Consider the following 20,706-nt stretch of genomic DNA (forward strand, 5'->3'; position numbering starts at 1 on the left):
CAAAGGCGGGCATAATGATGATCTCCTTTTACATGTGAAGAAGCAGGGGCTTGTGTAACTTTTCTGGGTTTCATGGGGGTCCTACGGCTAGTGAGTGACTTGGCTGGGAGCTAAACCCTTATCAAGCGATGCCCACACTTTTTTTTTTCTCTTAAGCATTCGGCGAATCTCTGTTGCTATATATTCATTCTGTCTTCCTCTGTCTCTCATTTCTTAAGACTGGACTGGAAGTCCTACTTCTGGAGTAGGACTAGAACCGATCGGAGTTAACACTATCAAGATCCTACTCTGTACCAAATACTGTTATTTTATTTAATCAAAGGGATTCCATAAGGGAGAGCCTTACTATATTTTCAAGATGACAAAACAGAGGTTCGGAAAGGTAGGTGATATGTCGTATTGTTAGAAAGGAGAGAGGTCAGGGTAGGAGTCCATTCTATCTGAGTCCCAAGTTGAGATGACCCCCAGCACAATGTACTGTCACCTTAGTGACTTCTCCACCCAAAGTGGATGGGAAGGGAGGGATGGGGAGCAAGGCTAGAAACACAGAGAACAGGCAGGGCCTGGAGCCCCAGTCTGGGGAGGGATGGACATAGGATGGCTGCAGTAGATTCAGGCAAAGAGAACCAGTCGGACTTGAACATTAAATACATCTTGGACGCAAGGTGAAGGGAAGCCTCTGGTGGCTGGCTTCGAGCCTGGGGAGACAGACGATGACATTATTCACCCCAAGGAGCAGGCTTGTGGGAGCGAGGGTGGTGCTGTTGTGTGCCTAGGGTGGGCCAGTAGGGATGTGAATCTGGAGGTTGGTAGAAAGGTCTGGATGGTTAGCTGTTGGCAGAAGAGCTTTCCCTGTTACTGAGGAGAAACAACATTGCTGAAGCAATGGGGTAGCCGCTCTGATCCACGGCTTGTTGGCTTTGCCAGTTGGGTCTTCTTCGACCTCAAGCTTACACTCCAAACCTTCCCTGTGTCTTCCTCTCATTTGTCCTCTGTCCTGAGGACACCTGCGTTCTCCCCCTGGACGAGAACTCAGGTGGATAAGAATGATATTTTGTTCAAAGGATTTTTTCCCCTACTTTACGGTTTACGGAGAAAAGGATAATTCACAAAGCCCCCGTTCATTCAAGGAATCATACCAAATCCCCAAGGCATTGCTTTACACATTCTGAATCCAGTGCCTGGCTTTTAAAATGGGAATACACAATCTTTTGGCCAAAAAAAAAAAAAAGAAAAAAAAAAGAAAAGAAAAGAAAAAAAAGAAAAAAAAGAAAAGAAAAGAAAAAAAAGAAAAAGAAATAAGAAACTATGATTTATCACTCCAATCTTGCAGTCTATGTAATGCAGGCATTTCACTCCTGGGAATGAAGAGTCCTGTTTGCCTCAAAGCAGACTGTAAATGTTTGATTCGTGACCAGACGACTTGACTTTTAATGACCTGCCACTGCCTAAAATAAGCACGAAAATTTATGACCGTCACCAGGCAGCTAGGCGCCATTTCTCAGTACCCTAATAACATCCTATATTTCTCTGAAATTGTTTTTTTTTTTTTTTCATCTGATGGCTTCAGAATAAAATGGTGGGACTGACGCAATAGGAAGTTGTTACAGTTTAAGTCCTAGATATCCAAATGACAAGCTCAAGGACATGGTACGCTGTATTTATTGCAAAGTGAATATATATCACCCTTCATCGGCAGGTAGTTGACTGTGGACGGTCAGCTGAAGGCAAGACACCCCTCCAGGGATGACCCCCTTTCCCCATCCCCCCCCCCCCCCCCAGCAGGCGCTAACCTCTAGGGCTTGTTATACCTCTGCTAGAATGGGGCCTCCTTTGGCAAATGTCACCACCTCCTCCCGCACTGACGCCTGACGGTTCGGGTGCGTTTACAGCTCCAGCCAGCGAGTTCAGCATGGTGATTCTCAACGAGCGATGGAGAAAACTCCGGTGACAAGAGCCCGATTGTCTGAACAAATCTAAGGTGCCAGGATTTGGGCCCCGAGCTCTGCTCTGGAAGGCCCCAAGAATCACTCGGGAGAAGATGGCAAATGAATGCTGACACCATGCTGACCCTGGGTGTGACCCAGACTCCGGCAGGATATACACGTCAGCTGTGGAGTCTCACTGGACGAGGGGGCAGCCGAGCTGCTGAGCTTGACCTCACGGCATGTAGAACCTGGGAAAGCGGGGCCAACCGGAGCCTCGTTGGCAGCCCCTTTTATGGGGCTCTGGGTAAAGTGAAAGAGGAGAGGCCGATTTCACTGAAGTGGGAGACCACACTCAGGCAAGTGTGGGGGGCACCGTACCCGGGCAATGGCCCAACCCGAGGAGGAGAAGCCCAAAGAGCTCCAGGGTGGAAAGACAACACCTTCCGGAAGCCACGCGAGGGGAGTGAACGGGAACCTGTAATTTGGCCTGCATGCTATTCGGGTAAGTGGGGTCCCCCTCCCAATGGAGGCTGGCTCTCTAATGTGCTGACATAGTTTTCAGCGTCCTGGAGTTCTCTGCTCTCTTTGGAAGAGGAAACAACCCATCTCCCAGGGGGCATCTGACTAGACAAGCGGCCCCTTCTCTCCTGCTCTGGGATTAAAAAGCACCGAACCCTTAAGTTCTGGGGTCGTGAAGGCAGGAGAGGAGTGAGGCGTCTTCGTTGAGATGAGCCGGTAAACAGCACGTTACGAAACCTGTAATAGCCACCAGATACCGAGTGTTTCCAATGCCGAGGCACTGTGCTCTATGCTCTCTGAAGCTTATTCATTTTATCCTCAAAAATAACTCAGGGTGCAGGGGTTGTTGTTATTCTTTTATAAATAAGGAGATCAGAGTAATGAGATGTTTGTAAAATTGCTCAAGGTCACACGACAAGTAGGATGTGAACGTGGCACTGACTCCAGCTGAACTACCCCTGAGACAGGAACAACACAAACCGGTCAGGAGAAAGTTTCAGATTTCACGAGGGGCCCCAATCCCACCTTCTCCTCCCGGTGGCCATGAACTGGGAGGGACCATGAAACAAAAGCCCAGCTCAGGGAGGGCAGCGGTGGGGAGTTGCCGTTCTCCCGCAGGTTCCACACGTGGCTGGAGTCGGATCCTTCCATCTATGTTCATTTGGGCGGTACATATATGTCTTTTTATTCCCTACTAGACCCCCCAGGATGCCGAGCGCATCTGACGCTCAAGCTTCACGAAAACACCCGTTGGCAGTTCTGCGGATGATACGCTGAACCACGCTTCTTCAAGAGCGGTTCCAGATCAGTCGCATCAGAACCACCTGCCCACCAGCTAGAAATGCAAATTCTCAGGCCCTCCCCTCGTGCCCCCCCCAGACCTGCAGAATCAGAAACCGCAGGGAGAGGGCCCAGCAATCCGTCTGCTAACAGGCACAGCGGGTCACTGGATGCACAATGACATGTGAGAATCACTGCTTCATTCTTTTTTTCACGTGAAAAACATGGACTTTAAATGTTCTTTTTAGTCTTTCTTTAAAAAAAAAAGGTTTGGGGCGCCTGGGTGGCGCAGTCGGTTAAGCGTCCGACTTCAGCCAGGTCACGATCTCGCGGTCCGTGAGTTCGAGCCCCGCGTCAGGCTCTGGGCTGATGGCTCAGAGCCTGGAGCCTGTTTCCGATTCTGTGTCTCCCTCTCTCTCTGCCCCTCCCCCGTTCATGCTCTGTCTCTCTCTGTCCCAAAAATAAAATAAAAAACGTTGAAAAAAAAAAAATTAAAAAAAAAAAAGGTTTTTATTACCTCATTTCCAAATCTTCATTCTCCTGTGGTACAAATTTGTACAAGGCAACATAGGTGTTCATCTGTAATGGTTCTTTGGAAAGAGATCCCTGAGAGAGAAAATTCAAAAAAAAAAAAAAAAATGAGAGAAGGAAGGAGGAAGAAACTGGGAGAAGAAAGAAACTAGAAAATGAGTAAGTGAATGCAACGTAATTCCAGCATACAGATTGTAAATGTTAAAATATCTAACCATTATTAAAGGCCTTGTTTCCACCAGAGGTCTGTTGTACATTTCTTAGCTAGGTTTGCTTTCATTTGTCAGAAATAGCTACAAATTTCTTCAAATGAATTCTTCCTTTGCTATAGTTGGTCACGAGACGTGCCAGGTTTGGCCCCAAGAAGGGGAATATTGGCTTTATAGAAACAGGGACATAGGAAGAGTAGTCAACAACTTTCGCTTCCTCAAATGGATGTACCAATTAGCCTAAAATTTGGTATCTAGCCTATCAAAGGGGCTAAGGTATATCCATCTGGCAGCTAGTTCATGCACGTTGTGGAAAAAACATGGTTTTTGGCATCAGCTTGATTTAGTTGCTATCATAGAATCAGCATCTCCTATGACCTTGTAATAATGATAATAAAACTACCCTTCTGATAGTTTACTCTGTGTGCCAGGCGTTATGTTACATGCATTAGCATACTTGAACCTCCCAACAGCCCCCAATTGTTGTCCCCAACTTAGAGATTATACAAGAGTCTTACAAGCGGTATATAAATATTACCCGTTATTATTATCCAAATGAACATCAATGCTACATATACTTCATAATATATACAATATATGCAATAAATGTAAATTATATAATATGTAAAATATAATTGTGTAATATTAATCATGTATAACAATACACAACATAGCATATATAATATATACACATATCGTTATTTAACATATTATATATGTGCATGTTAGATTATATATGTGATATACTATTGTATAATCTGTTTAAACACATAATATGATAAACATATACAATATATATCAGACATAAACAGAAGTTGTACACGACTGATTCACTCTGCATCCAAAGCTCAAGAGTACCTTATGCTATATATATTTCTGTCCTAGTCTATCCTTTTCTAATTATATAATAGTTACATATATTATATATAAATGAAATAAAATAGAATATGTACTTCTATACTATAAAATATGGTCATAATAGATTCTGTAATTGTGTACTTTACACATTTTATAGTATGTGTCAATTTGTATATAACATGTACAATAGAAACAAAAAGTATCCAACACAGTACTTATCCTTTCTACTTCTGATGCACTGCGATAGTTCTGTTTAGCGCTCTCTAGTTGTCACGCTATCTGTGCCATGGCGCATTAGGCTACGTTATTGTCTCCCATTCCACACTGTATCCTGTTCTAGACCTACTAACTTGATCTCGTCACCTACTTAGGTGGCGATCTGCAGTGTGATCTAAGGACCCTGCCTGGTCTGTTTTCTCGGACAATCCCAGAAGGAGGAAGGCAGGCTAACAGCCCAACCGATGAGAGACAGTCTCGGCTCAGCCAACGACGGGCTACTACGCTTAGAGCTCCCAGGTCCCTCCGGTGGACTTCTCCTCTATAAGAGCCTCCCAACTTCCCCCTCTGGTCCCTAGGAGAGCAGTTCTCTGCTTTGTTGGGTGGGATTGCCCGTGGTTTTGTCCTAGCTAGCTTGTCCCGCACTGGAATTTCCTGCTGTTTCTGAAGAAACCCATATACGTTGTTTTTGGTAGAATGATTGTTTAAGGTTAACGCAGCCATAAATACCTGGTGGTGTAAGTTCTTTGCTTGGTCTCTGAAGTCGTCAGTGCCATTTTCGGGATAAGTAAACACTGTAGGAGACAAGAAGAAGCAGGTGCTTCATGAATGGTTCGGAAACATGCTTGGAAGACGTGGCTTGTGTATTCCCTGTTCCACAGCTTCTACTTTACTCCTCACTGCCTTGTCCTCATCGTCAGCGACCCTGCCTTCCTGTCACCTCCCGCATGATGCTTCCCCGGCCTTCCCAGGTGGCCTTCTGCACCCCCTTCTCTGCATGCCCACACCCCGGCACATGCCAGCGAGCACGCTCCTGAACTTGGCAACTGGTTGTCCGCCCCTTGGCCTCCTTTGGCAACGCCCTTCATTCATCCTTGAAACAATGTTACTCATCTCTGTCAAAGTAGAAACTCGTAGGTTAATGGAGTGGTGGGGGAGGTATGGCCTAACTGCACTCGAATTACCTTTTCGAAATACCAGATTCTTCTATCTGTTTCCAATGTGTTGGTTCCAGTTTCCTGATAGCTATTTTCTATTTTGCACATCCAAGTTTTAGCTTTTAAACTTCAAAATATTTCCCCCATCTCTTACTGCCAATGCACTGGGGCTATTATTTGGGATAAAAAAATAAACAGTGGTTTCTCATTTAGTTTGTTTTGAAATATGTACTTCTCTTCCTTTCGCACGTAAGCAGAGACTCTGCGGTCTTTAGTAAAGAACAAAGCTTCCCAAAATGGGCAGGACGGTTCACTGTCCACAGGCACAGCTATGGGAGGTGCTCGGTGGGTACTGGGGGGAGGGCTCTGCCTTAGCTAGTTCGGTCAGTCACATTTACCTCAGTGACACAGTGTGACGGCCTTAGTCTCACCGCGTGGATCTGCCTCAAACAAAAACGTGGCAAATGTTTCCAAGTTTGTACAATGGAATTTTGGTGTCTAAATTAACCTACCGCTTAGGTGACTTAACATTTAAAAATAACACATTGCTGCTTTATTCTTCCCTTTGGTCTCCCTTCAAATGATTTTAAAAAATACCAGTAAAGGAAGAGAAACATGCCACAGAAAGCCCTATGATCTATTTCGGTTACGTACTGACATTTCCACGGTCCTTCCAATGCACTCGATAATTGTGATGCAGAAAACATGCTTCAGAACAAGAGCCTTTGTAAACGTAGTGATGCTTAGTAAACATCTATTCTCCACAGTGTATAGTTCAGAGCCTGTGCAGGAAATTCTATGATTCCTTTGAAGCCTAGACATAAATATGCAGTCATTGGAGGAAGTCTGGTTTGTAGGTAAGTGGAAATGATCCTATGGACCTTCTCTGCCTCGGCATCTGGCTAGTCACCTGACTAGTCTGAATTGAATAGAGGCCAACACTCTTCCCTGGTATTATGTGATTCCCTAAAGCCTCAGGGTAAATATTTGATCCCATAAGCATAAAACTGGATACTTCTATGAGAATATTGACTATCTGAATGAAAAGAGCAGAGAATCTTTCTAGAACATTCTTGATTGGAGATACAAAGGGAGACTACGTAGGGTACATAACAGTTTGGACCGGCTTTACAATTTTGCAATTTCACATTATTGTAGCTTTTTGTTGAATATCGATTAGCCATCTGGTTCAAAATGTGTACCATTTTTGTGAACTATGCTGCAAATTATTTGAAGTGACCCCAAATGTATTTTCAGCTATATGACTGAAAGCATAACACTGCAAAAAAAAAAAAAAAGATTTTAAAACCCATTCCTGTGGGCTACTTCTAAGACATTGATTTGAGGGGAAAAGAATAAGGAAAAGGTAACTATTTTACTACAAATACACCATATGCTTTTTACATTTAGTGCTTTAAATTTGTTTTATTAAAAATAATTTGGGGTACCTAGGTGGCTCTGTTGGTTGAGCATCTGACTTTTGATTTCAGCTCAGGTCATGATCCCAGGGTCATGGGATCAAGGCCTGCATTGGGCTCTGTGCTGCACGTGGAGGCTGCTTAAGATTCTCTCTCTCTCTCTCTCTCTCTCTCTCTCTAGTTCTCTCTCTCCCTCTGCCTCCTCCCCTGCTTGTGCTTTCTCTAAAATAATCAAATAAATTAAAAAAAAATTGGTTACTGATTTCACTCATGACAACTATTCAAAGAATATGTCCATTAAGCAGGCATATGAAAAAAATTTTTTTAAACATTTATTTACTTTTTAGAGAGAGAGAGAGACAGAGTTTGAGTGGGGGAGGGTCAGAGAGAGAGGGAGAATCTGAAGCAGGCTCCAGGCTCTGAGCTGTCAGCACAGAGACCGATGCGGGGCTCGAACTCACAGACTGTGAGATCATGACCTGAGCCGAAGTCAGACACTGAACCGACTGAGCCACCCGGGGGGCCTCAAGAAGGCGTATTTTTTAACATTACAGAAGCAAATGAATCTTTAGTTTCTGCCGCCTCCCCAAAGGACTTTCCTCTTTTCCTTTCTTATATTCTTCCTTTTTCATGACAGAGAATAGCCAATGGTTTTTCTTTATCAAGAACAATTGGTTTTGAGGTCAGTATTAAACTAGCCTCATAAACTAAAAGAAAGGGGCAGCCCTCTTCTCTGCAACTTTTCGTGTCCCTGAAAGAGCTCACATCATCTGGAAATTCTCCATTCCTTATCTGTTTGGTTGAGTTTACTTATAAAGTTTGTCTGGGCCTCGTATTTTCAGGGTGCAAAATTTAAAATATTGATTCAGTTCCTATCGTGACTAGAAGCCAATTCAAGTTCTCAAGTTTTCTATTCCTTCCTAGGTCAGACTTTAGTCACTGATATGTTTCTTGGTATCTGCCCCTTCAAAATTTATTGGGGGGCACCTGGGTGGCTGAGTCAGTTAAGCATCTGACTCTTGGTTTCGGCTCAGGTCATGATCTCGCAGCTTTGTGGGTTCGAGCCCCGCATCGGGCTCTGCGCTGACAATGTGGGGCCCGCTTGGGATTCTCTGTCTCTCCCCCTCTCTGCCCTTCCCCACTCGCGCTCTCTCTCTCAAAACAAATAAACTTAAAAAAATTTTTTTTAATTATCGGCATGAAGTTGGTCATGGGAGGCTTCTATTTTCCTTTCACTCTCTGTTATGTTCGTCCTTTTTTATTACTGCGTTTTGCTTCATCACTCTCTTTTATTCTTAAAAAAATTGTGATTGTAGGTTTTATTTACCTCTTTTAAGGACCATTGTTAAAACTGGTTAACCTATCTGTGTCATTTGATAACTTCTCCTCTTACCACCTATTTATCTTTTTCCTACTGCTTTTTGGGGGCTTATTCTGTATCTTTTTTTCTGACTTAAGTATGATGCTTAGGTGTTTGCTTTTCAGCCTTTTAATTTTCATTTATTGTTTATTTTTATTATTTTTTTAATTTTTGAGAGAGAGAGAGAGAGAGAGAGAGAGAGGCATGCATGTGAGGGAGAGGCAGAAAGAGCGGGAGGGAGAGAATCTTAAGCAGGCTCCATGCTCAATGCAGAGTCTGATGCAGGGTCTGATCTCACAAGACCAGACTGTGAGACCATGACCTGAACTGAAATCAACAGTTGGATGCTTAACCAACTGAGACACCCAGGTGCCCCCCGCCTTTTTATTGTTTAATGGAATACTTTCAAAGCTAAGTACTCTAGTCACAATTTAGCTACATCTCACAAATTTTGAATTGTAGTATTTTCATTATGACTTAGTTTTAAGTATATTCCAATTTTTATTATGAATTCTTTTTTGACACATGAGCTTTTTGAAAGTATGTTTTAAATTCCTAAATTATGGTTGCTTCTGTATCTTTTGACTACTGGTTTCTAACTCATCTGCATGATAGTCAGAAAGATATAGTCTATATAATATTAATTCTGTAAAAATTTATGAAGCTCACTTTATGGTCTGCCGGTAATCAATTTCATAATTGTTCTGTGTGTCCTTAAAAAGAATGTGAATTCTCCATTTGTTAGATAGAGTGCCCTTTTTAATTTAATTACAATTGTCAAGTGTGTCCTCAGATCCTCTAAATCCTGAATCTTTTTATGCACCTGCTTTGCCAATGACTTGAGAGGCATGTTACCACCTCTCACTATAAAGGGGGATGTCGATTTCCCTAATATTTCTGTCAATTGCTCCTTAAGTTCCTGTCATTTAAGGCTGTACAGTAAGTAGACGTAAGTTTAGAATTTATGTCTTCTGGTGAAGTAGACGTGATCATGTAATGATAATTTTTTTCTCTAGTAATGCTTTTTTGGTCTTAAAGTCCATTTTTCCACACATTAATACAGCTATGCAATCTTTTGCCCGTGGAGCTTTTAAAATAGATGTAGTTTTTCACATTTATTTATTTGTTTATTTATTTTTGGGAGAGAGAAAGAGAGACAGAGAAGAGGCAGAGAGAGAGAGGGAGAGAGATAATACCAAGCAGGCTCCATGCCATCAGCACAGAGCCTGATGAAGGACTGTGAGGTCATGACCTGAGCTGAAATCAAGAGCTGGACACTTAACCAACTGAGCACCCAGGCACCCCTTATTTTTTCACTTTTAAACTTTCTGCATCCTTGTATTTTAGGCTGTTATAAACAGTTAAATAATCCAGTGCGTAAAACTCTGTAATCTAGGGTTTAGTTGATTTGCCTTAATTTTGATTACTGATAAATCTGGATGCTTTTCTAGCATTTTCTTTTGTATTTTCTATTTGTCTCAAATATTGTATGCTTTGTCTCTGTGCCCCCTCCCCCTCTTTCTTTTAGCTTATACGGTCAAATCTATTTTTTTAATCTTCTGGTGGCTACTCTCAACATTTTACGAGGTGTATTTTACTTAACAAAACCTAAAGTGAAATAGTATCCTTCATTTCCTTCCAATTCATACAAGGATTTTTGAATGCCCATTTCTCACTGAGATGTCTTGTATTTCAGTTAATGTCTTACTGACAGCTTTTTGCTAACATTATTATCTTTTTACGTGGCCAATGTTCACTTGGTTCTTTCTTTGTGCTTCATTCCTTGCTTCTCGGTCCCTCCTTTGAGATCACATTTTCCTCTCTGAAGTACATCACTGTGAAATTTCTTGAGCTGGTCTTTCTTCATGGCAGTGGAGACAGAGCATTTGCCTGAATATATATATTGGAAGACAGTTTTGCGGTTGTTCCATTTATAGTTCTAAGTTAGGAGTTACTTCTTCCCCCCCAGATTACTGAAGGTACCATTCTACTCTCCATGTGGTTCCATTCCTTTGCAGGTGATCTTTCGGTCTGCATTTAATATTTTTTGACCTTTGAAATTGTGCGGTTTTGCCAGGATGGTCTCAGTATAAATCTTCTGAATTTGAGGGATGGTAGCTGTAATCGATTGTGAAACATATTAACCAGTATCTTCATGAACGTTGTCTCTCTCCCATTCTCTCTTTATGTACCTTTAAAGTGTCAATTAGATGCACATTGGACTTTCTTGCTCGTCCTCTGTGTCTCTTTTACTGTCGTGAATTCTATCACTTTGTCACCCTGGCTACACTCTAAGCAATTTCTTTGGCTATATATTTCACAGCACTAATTCTCTCCTCAGGTATATCCAGTACGGTAGTAAATCCAACAATCAAATTTCTCTCTCTCTTTTTTTACATTTCTAAAAGTTCTGTTTGGTTTTCTTAAAATTTGCCCGTTCAATTTCGATGGTGTCCTACTCCTTTGCTATACGTTCTAGTCCATTTTTCATACCTTTAAATATATATACCTATGCAGTTATATATTTCTTTATTTGATAATTCCAACATAGACAATCTCTGACCAGTCTGACCATAAAAAAAGTTGTTTCGGCTCACTCTTACTCATGGTGGCTCATTTTCACATATACTTGGTGTATTTCAATTCTGAAATTACAGAAATTTCAATTCTGGAAATTTCTCAGGTCTGGGGTTTAAATTCTCTTACTTCAGAGGCCATTTGGGTTACTTCTGCCAAGTGCCTGGTGCATTTATCCCAGTGGGCCACTTTAAAGAAATTAAACTAAAATGTTACATTATTCTACTTTGTCCATAGAGGTAGTACAAATTCAGGCCCTAAACCCAAGTAAGAAGAGCTTCCTCCTTCCTTTGCTTCCTTTTTTCTTTCCTTCCTACTCCTCCCCCATTTCTTTCTTTTCTTCCCCACGCGAGTTAAGGTCAATATAGCATTTTTCTTTACTAAATTCCTCTACAGGGCGTTCTTTTTTTCCTGGTGTCACTAAAGGTACTTACTTTGGGGTATCGGCATTTTCCCAAAGGGCCTCTCATCACACCTATCACTCTGCCTGCTTATCGGGTTTTGTCCTCTATTGACCACACATGGGCCTTTTTCTTCTCCAGTCTGAGGCCCCAGGGATGTGCAGAGTAAACACTGGTCTTCACCCGCTTATGTCTCTGGATTCCTGCTTTATTATTATTTCCAGACGCTAAGGAATTGCCTTATTTTGCTGCCAGCTCCACCATGCGCTAACTAGAACTTTCTTTTAAATTCTTTTTCCCAGCAAGTTGAGGGGTGTGGTAAAGTAGAAAAAATTTCTCTAAACATCCAGCCCTCCACATAGCCGGAAAGAGAGTCCTCCTTGCTTTTAAACAGACCTTAACCTGCTGTAGATACCACACATCTGGATTCTAGGTATCTGCTGAGGAAGCCATTGAAATATTTGCTCTGTTTTCTGGGTGACAAACCAAAATGTGAGAGATAAAACCAGGGCATGTTAGGGGCGCCGGGGGGGCTCAGTTGGTTAAAAGTGTCTGAGGCTTGATTTTAGCTCGGGTCATGATCTGGTGGTTTCTGAAATGGAGCCCCGTGTAAGGGCTCTGCACTGACAGAGAAGAGCTGCTTGTGATTCTCTCTGCCCCTCCCCTGCGCACCCTCTCTCTCTGTCTCTCAAAATAAATAAATAAACATTAAAAAATTATCAAAAAGCCAAAACAAACAAAAACCCCAGCACATGTTAAAGGCAAGGATAAATCTTCCAAATCCAAGCTTGCCTTTTTTCCTTTCTGGGCAAAATTTCGTTGCTTTAGTGAACAGTAAGGTACCATGGGGCTTTGCGACATCCTCCAGTGGATGTGACTAACCCAGTTTTTTTCTAAAGAATATTTCTAGGAATTTGTCTTAATTATGTTCTATTCCCTCTGCTTCTCTTCCAAGAAAGTTATAACCACATGGAGTCATACCGAAATGCAGTTATGGGAGGCACCGGGTAACATCATTACTTGGCGTTATTCGAGCTGAAACGGGCTTCTCTATTTCTGGTGCATCCACAAGTAGGGTTGTAAACAACAACCAGAAACAGCCAGACCTTCCCAAAGTCTCCATGAGAGAGAACACAGAGACTTCTTACGCTTCGTCAGGAAGAAAGGGGTAGGAAGAGTACCTGCTTCCAAGGTGCCTTTGGAAACCTTCCTCAAGGATTTTGACATGGCTCTTGGGTGCCAGAAACAGCATCTGTATGCCCTGTGTATTTTTTAGAACGCAAATGAAACATGTCGCACAGAACAGCTTGTGACCGGAAGCCACGCACTGCTTCTGAAAAGCCAGCACCCTCCTTGCCATGGCCGTGGGGAGGCCGGTGGCCGCCTGGATACACAAGCAGAGTGTTTTCTCTGTGTTGTTTCCCAAATTGCATGGACAGGGGATTAAATCCAATCAAAGGAAAATGTTTTGAGGCAAACTGTTACATAATTAATCCCTCTAGCTTCCAAGGGCACATTGTAAAGAAAGCTCCTGCTGATCAAAGGAATAGTTAATAGATCTCCAAAGCTTTTTAGAGGTTTATTGCTTGCTAAATTCTTCCAACAGACTTCTTTGAATAAGGCTCTGAAAATGCCTCTTAACAGAAAAGAAATGGCAACTGTTCAACTGTGTCTTTCAGTGTATTACTTTGTGCCTCTGTTTCCTTATCTATACAGTGTGTGTGTATGTGTGTGTGTGTGTGTGTGTGTGTGTGTGTGAGGGGACAGAGTTGGGCTAAATGACTTCTTATCCTGCTTCTTGAACTTTAATAAGATTCGTGTGCAAATTCTGATTCTGCAGCTCTGGAAATGGCCTGAGGTGCTGCGTTTCTAACGGCCTCTCAAATGATGCCCAGGCTGCTGGCCCCTGGGCCACACTTGAGAGCAGTGAGGCTCTAGGCTGCCCCTCTGACACTTGATGACCTCATGGTGGATTGATTAAGAGCAACATGCCTCATTCGGATGATTCCTAAATATAGCTCCTCGCGTTATAAAAACCTACTGAAGAGCACTTTTTGAGGAATCCCCGGGGCAAATAGAGACCTTAACTACTGAGGAATGGGTGAGCAAGAGTGCCAGAAACTCTGGCCAGGATGCCTGAGGCAGGGAGGTAAGGGGTGGGTACATGCTGGGAACGACTGTGCAGAGGAGAAAACAGGATGTACTGACAGACTGGCTATGAGACTGGCCAAGAGGGCAGAGTCAAGTCTGACGCCAGAAGTTTCGACTTGATCAACTAGCAGAATGGAGCTCCTATTTACTGAGCAGAGACAACTGAGAGCCAGGTGGCGTGGCTGGGGCGGGCGAGGGGACCGAGGGTCCGGTTTGGGCGTGTTAACGTTACGATGTCGACTTCACATTCAAGATGGCCAAGTGCAGCGGGCGATATGCACCTGGAGGCAGCAAGGAGCCTGAAATTTCAGAGTCGTCGATGTATGGAATAGTTATTTATACTGCTGGTTCTTTCATTTAACGGCCACAGCACCTCACGGATTCGGTATTATTATTACCTTCATTTCGGAAAGGAGGAGATGGGGGCGGGGAGATTAGGGCACGGCTTGGAGGCCACAGGACCGCTGAGTGAAGTCTAGTGGTCAGCCTCCAGAGCGAGGAGGGGCCGAGGACCAAATACGTCCGATGCAGTTAGTGATGAGCAGACCATCGGCAATTTGGCGATTTGGTGTCAGTGAGCGATGCGGGCGGAAGTCAGGCTCAGAGGACAGAGCAGCTGATCAGACCAGAAGTCTTAAAATGAAGGTCTAGGTTAATACCAGTGTCTGGTGGGTCTGTGCTCAGCTGCTGAAGACGTCCGGGGCTGCTGGCCAAATTCAGCGGCTGTATCCGCGCTGCTAGACAGGCTCCTGCGGCATCACTGCCCGGCCGTGACATTCCCCTGGCGGCCGGCACCGTCTGATTTGTCTCTCCGATGGTGCTACCAAGCGCTCAGTGAACGTCCGCATTGATCTGAAAGTGCCGCTCTCCCCATATGATGCCAGAGCATCCTTGCCCTAGCAGTGAGCTTTCGCAGATGTGAGCGAGCTTGGTGGGGGGGTGGGGGGGGCCCTGGTGAACACTGATGCATATTTAGGAAGGAGTCGTGGAGGATTCTCCCGAGGGAATCACAGAAACACCGTCCTAACTAGAGAAGAGACATAAATGAACTCCTGGAGCTAAGGAAGCAGAAGCGATAGCTTGTAAGACAGCTGCTGATAAAGCAGCTACGGAGGACTGATTGCAGACCTTCTGCTCCCAATCTGGCAAAGGCAGAGGCAACTAGTCAAGTGCAAGATCTACCCCAGACGGCACGTCCCCGTGCTCCCCATGCAGGGATGAGAGCTGGCAGGGATAACTTCTGCCCCGGAGGACGCATTCAGCCCAGGTTAACAACGCAAATCAGAACCCACAACTTTGCTAGGTCACGAGCCACCCTGAGGACAGCTTTGTGACTCCCGTACTTTTGCGGGGCATGGTAAACACTTCATAAATACCTTTTGCATAAGTGAGTGGAGATTAACAGAGGCTCGGCATCAGAGAGGCTCGGCAAGATTCATCCATAAGGGGCTGGTTGTTTCTTTAAACTCTGGCTTAATGTTCTTTCTTAATGTTAGCAAGCAACATACGTAGTTAGCATTCCATGTAAATTTTAGAAATTATCGTAACAAAGGCCTAAGCTATTAGAAAATTAAGTAGTATTAATACAGAACGTTGGGCTATGGCTAGATCATACCGAGAAGTTTTTGAGCGTTCGTTATCTCTGCTGGGGAGAAGCCACATGGGAGGTCCATACTCGCCTGGTACCACCACCCCCTTGGTATGAGGTACTTCAGCTGTTTCGGGGAGTAGCTTCTTCCAGAATAGGTTGCTAATCTAATGTAGGTCAGTGGGGGAAATGATGCATTAACAAAAAGGTCCAGAAGTGACTCCTGGACCCCAATGTAGCTAAGTCAGCACTTAGTCCCGGATGAGAACCCAGGAGACAGAACTCAAGGGAACGTCGCAGTCACGTCAAGGAAGTCCATCGGTACTTATGCCCAGTTTGCCTCCAGAATATTGAACACTTGCTAAGACCGAATTCCAGAGCGAGCAGAGAAGGAAGACACCTGGCAGTCAACACTCCCTGCCCGCAGACCTCGATGCACAGTGTGATTCACTTTCATGCTGGGGCAACGCCCGCCCCCCCCCAACCCCCTCACTCACCGCTGTTGCTGCGTTTTCGTGAGTCATACCCGCCTCCTGGCCCGTCAGCTTCTTCAGGAACCTCCACGAGATCTGAAGTCTTAGAGAAAAGAGGGAAGAGCTGGAATGAACAAAATCATTTCAGTGGGCCAACTGGGCAGAGATTTTGATGTCAGTAGAAGAACTAAGGAAGAATTTGCCTGATTCTCAATGATTGAGAACCCGATCATTGCTGTCCAGTCTATTTGGCTAAATTTAGAAAGGGTGTGTGTTCCCTCGTGGGCACCATGGCTCCCTGCAGGTGTGTTTGCAGGGCTCAGGGGGTGGGCACATGATAGGCGCTCAGTGAGCGTTGCGTGAATGTCTAGATGCACAGGTCATAGTCAGTCTTCTTCCCAGGAAGAGACAACTGAGAGAACTCAGAATTCCTGCCCGTACCCTGTCGTGTCAAATTCTCACTAAAACTAGAGCTCTTTTGTAGGTGAGTTCTAAATATAGGCAGTCCCCAAGATGGTTCGACTTTGAATTTTTGACTTTACCATGGTGCAAAAGCAAGACACGTTCAATAAAAACCGTACATCGAATTTTGAATTTGGATCTTTCCCCGGGCTGGAGTTATGTGAGATGATCCTTTCTGGTGATGCGGAGCAGCGACCACAGCTTTAGGACAGTCACCCGATCACAAGGGTGGACAACAGGTACGCTGACAACCCTTCTGTGTCCACATGGCCATTCTGTTCGTCACTTTCAGTACGGTAGCCAATCGATTACATGAGAGAGTCACCAGTTCATTATCAAATAGGCTTTTTTGCTAGATGGGTGTGCCCAAGTGTAGAGGAATGGAAGTGTTCTGAGCACGTTGAAGTTGGGCCAGGCTAAGTAAGCTATGACTTTCCGGAGCTTCGGTGTAGTGGGTGCATTTTTAACGTGATATTTTCAACTTATGATGAGTTTATCAGTATGTAACCCCACTGTACGTTGAGGAAGATTTGTATTAATTATAGAGAACAAGATGGAGTATTGAGGGATGCATTACCTAGGTATGAATTAAATGCTATTGCCCTTGCTGCAAAATTGTTTATGTAATACTCTTCTTCTTTTTTTTCCTTTTAATACGAGAAGCTATAGTCATTATAGCTTATAGTTGGTCAACCTAACCTGCTTAGGTTACAGAAATAACAACAACATCTCCTCTAAGTGGCTAATGGTTACTGATCATTTACCACTTGCTGTTTCATGTTCTATATTTATTCTTCACAGTAATCCTATGCTAGACCTACCTTTCAGGTAGGGATGTGGACCCCAGGGAGAAATCAGTAACTCTTCTCCAGGTCCCACAGGTAGTAAGTGCTGGAGCTGGGGTTTGAACCTCCCGTGTCGTCTCCAGAGCTCATGCACTGTGCTTTATCCAGCGATGTGCGGCAGCGGCTCACATGGGCTGGTGACAGCCTTCATGGCCATCCCATTGGGGGCCTGAAATAGGCCTGGGTGGGAGTATTTACACCACAGAAATTGGCCAATGATACAGATCAGAGACCAGCCCCAGCCGCCAGTTAAACGCTTAGGAGCGTACCTGATTGCCAATGCCCCAGCTTTCATCTGCCTGGCTCCCTCCTCTTTGAAAGGGGAATTCAGGCGGCCTCAGAGGAGAGTCACATTTTTAAAACAATTTGTTTGTATCGTAACAGAGAGGAACAAGTTTGCCTTCCCAGCCCATCCAGGGGGCTAGAGCACGTTAGCATCACCTTCTAGAGACTGATTTTTCTCACAATTTAGCTTTAGGCTTCTCCCCAGCCATTCTTACTTTCATGACACATCAGAAAAGAAGAAAAAAAACACAGATGTCACGGGGTCTCTAAGTCACGCATCCCCTGCTCCTTTGAGGCTATTTCTGACCAAAAGTTGCTCTTATTATGTTAATTTAATCTGATGAAACTGAAGAGTGTTCGCACACTAGCCAACCAACTCCCAGAAAGTTTTCGAATCTGGTTTCTGCTGGCCTTCCCAAGCCATCAAGCCTTTCACACTCTAGGACATTTGAAAGCACATTAAAGGAAACATAACGATTTCGAAACAGCCAGGCAGCGACTTGCCTACAAAGTAAAGCCGGTGCTTCGACAGCTCTGGAAGAAAACAAACGCGTGGGACAGAGCTTTGCTATGTGGGAATATGTTAGCTCTAGGACATAACGGAACTGCAAGGAAGGCAAGCGACTGAAGTTCATTACCACGTGACCCTGCAGGAAGGAAGCAACATCATTTTAAAGTACCGATCAATTGTTTCTGTTTTCTTCATTGAGGCAAGGTGGACTCTGGGGAAAGAGTGGAGTGACAGATACTTAAGGACAATTTGATCTGTCTTTGTCTCCCTGCAGCTCTGAGAACGCTGCCTTCAGAGAGCACAGTTCCGAGAAAATTTCCGGACAGAGCCGGTGGCAGGAAGTTGAAATGGGCTGTGATGAATGGCTACCTTATTGACATGCAGAAAACCATGGCTTTTGCCCTCGAAACCAGGCTGTAGGGTCCAGGCATGGCTAGAAACAGAACCACTTTAGACAGAAAAGCAAACCGGACATCCCTAAGTTGTCTCCCTGATGGTCTTGCCACTGCTACCATGACTAAAAAATATGGAGGCGAACACGTTATGTTCATTGCCTACGGTGGAGTGTTTCTGAGGACGTCTCCTCATCATGCGTTCAGCACAGTCCAGAACGGCAGGGGCCAGGGACAGCCATGTGCTGCTGGTGCGGCCACCTCGGGGCCACCTCTGGGGAGCCCCCCGTCTGCTCTTGCCTCCCTGGGCTGGTTTTCCATTTGCCTTTCCACTAGTGCGAGTATCAGCCAAGCACGGGAGATACACGTGCTGCACGTGGACTGCGGATACGCTGGCTGTCACCAGAGACTTGAGAAAGGCCCATGCGAGCAAGCAGGTAAAGTGGACGGCGGTCTCTCCACTCCGGCCGGAGCAGTTTGTATTTTTCTTTTGGACAGAGGTCTTGACTCGGAAGGGGTGACGGCTACAGGCTGAATGTGGCCTTGGGGGAAGCACCTTACTGGCAGCGATGGCCCTTCTCACTCTCCTAACAAAGAAGATGCCACATGGTGTGTGGGGTTAAGGACACGATCTGTACCTAGATCAGTGGTTCTCAAACTTGGGTGGGCATCAGAATCACCCGGAGGGCTAATGAAGCACACAGAGGCCCCAGGCTTGTTGCAGCAGGACAGGGCCCTGCTCTTTATATTTTTACAAAGCTCTTCAGTGGATCCAGATACCCCCTCCCCCAAACTTTGAGAATCGGTGGTATAAAACAATAGAAATTAGAGGCCAATCGAGAGTCCTTGTGTTTGGGCAGCTTAGTCTAGTTGAAGGAGAGAGAAAAATGAAACACAAAAGTGCAAAATACCAAGCAATCTGCAAATCACTGTGATACATGAACCGGTTGCTCTGGGCGCCCAGGGAAAGGGCACCTGACCCAGACCTGGAAGAGGGATGTTGTCTACACAGAGGTAGAAACAAGATGTGGGCAAAGCCCGGCAACACTCAGGCGATGTGAATGGGAATAAAGGATAAGGACATCCAAAAATGCTCTCCCCCGTGAAAAACACAAGAACATGGGCAAAAAGCATCCAAATCAACTTTTTCAAAACTCCAGAAAGCAACCAGTTCTCTGGGAAGAACGTGGCTACCTAGAGAGTTGCAAAGTGTGCTCAGTGTTGGGAACATGAGTAACGAGAGGCTGTGTGTATCTTTGAGGGTTCTGAGGTCAGCCTTGAAGAATCCCTTGTTAATTCTTCAAGCATTTCCTGAGTGCCCCCTAGGTGCCAGCCCGCCGTATAATGAGATGACTAGGGAACAGAGAGCCCTGATGTCTAGTCGCTGGGTCTGTAATTTTGGAAAGAGAGGCAAAAGCAGACAATTATGCTTCAATTGTCTCTATCCTATAAGAAAGGAAGTTTTTGAAGATCCGGGCGGGGAGCAATTCATCGTGCTTCGGGGAGTCTGAGAACTCTTCATGGTTTGTGTAAAAACTATGTGTAAAAACTAAGACCAACAAGTTGGTCTTAAAGAACTTCAACTAGGGGAACGGCAAGTCCTAAGATATGGAGATGTCAAAGAGTTTGGTGCGTTCAAGGGAAGGTGGGTCTTTAGGGCAGTGACAGGCCTCATATGCCCTGCTAGAGTCTGGGCATAAGCAAATCAATACAGTGTTTCCATTAGGAAACCTGCACAAAGAATGTCTTCAAAAGAAGACAAATCTGGAGGTACTGATATGAGTAGACTCGAAAGGAAGAGGGGAACACAGCTATTTCTTGGAAATAATCTGGGTGAGAGATGGTGGGATTCAAACCTCCAGCACTGGGGACAGAGACAAAAGGCACTTTTGATACACATTTCTGAGTTCTGAGTGACAGGACCCAATCACCGATAGGGTATCAGTTTAGCTTGGACATGCTGATTTAGAGATCCCTGTAGGACCAGTCTGGTACTTGGACAGGAGGTTAGGACTGTAAGTATCTAGAGTCATCAGCTTTAGACATGGTGCTTGGACCAGTGGAATGTGAACGAGATAACCACGAAGAGCATGGGGCACAGAATGGCCAAGCCAAAGCAGAGCCCTCCGAACAGCCCTGGCTTAAGGAGTGATTGGACGAACATCAGAGGAGACGGGCTGAGTGGAAGAGCAGGGTGGAACCCTGGGAGGGGGGTGTCTAGCCTCTTACAGAGCCCAGTAATCGGCCCCATTCAGGCATGGCCT

General features: G+C 44.7%; 1 protein-coding gene across 3 annotated transcripts in view; it reads right to left on the reverse strand.

The window, feature by feature from the left end:
- Positions 1-20,706, reverse strand: part of STAC (SH3 and cysteine rich domain) — a 139,134-nt gene that overhangs the window by 21,772 nt on the left and 96,656 nt on the right. For all 3 annotated transcript variants that reach the window (XM_060638202.3, XM_060638201.3, XM_060638200.3), the window contains exons 6-8: positions 15,972-16,050; positions 5,552-5,616; positions 3,745-3,833 (exon numbers count right to left, since the gene is read on the reverse strand). In XM_060638202.3, coding sequence (XP_060494185.1) covers positions 3,745-3,833; positions 5,552-5,616; positions 15,972-16,050 — 233 coding nt within the window. The remainder of the gene's footprint in view (positions 1-3,744; positions 3,834-5,551; positions 5,617-15,971; positions 16,051-20,706) is intronic.

The sequence above is a fragment of the Panthera onca genome, chromosome C2 (genome assembly GCF_046562875.1).
Source record: "Panthera onca isolate mPanOnc1 chromosome C2, mPanOnc1 haplotype 2, whole genome shotgun sequence".
In the NCBI taxonomy this organism is placed as follows: Eukaryota; Metazoa; Chordata; class Mammalia; order Carnivora; family Felidae; genus Panthera; species Panthera onca.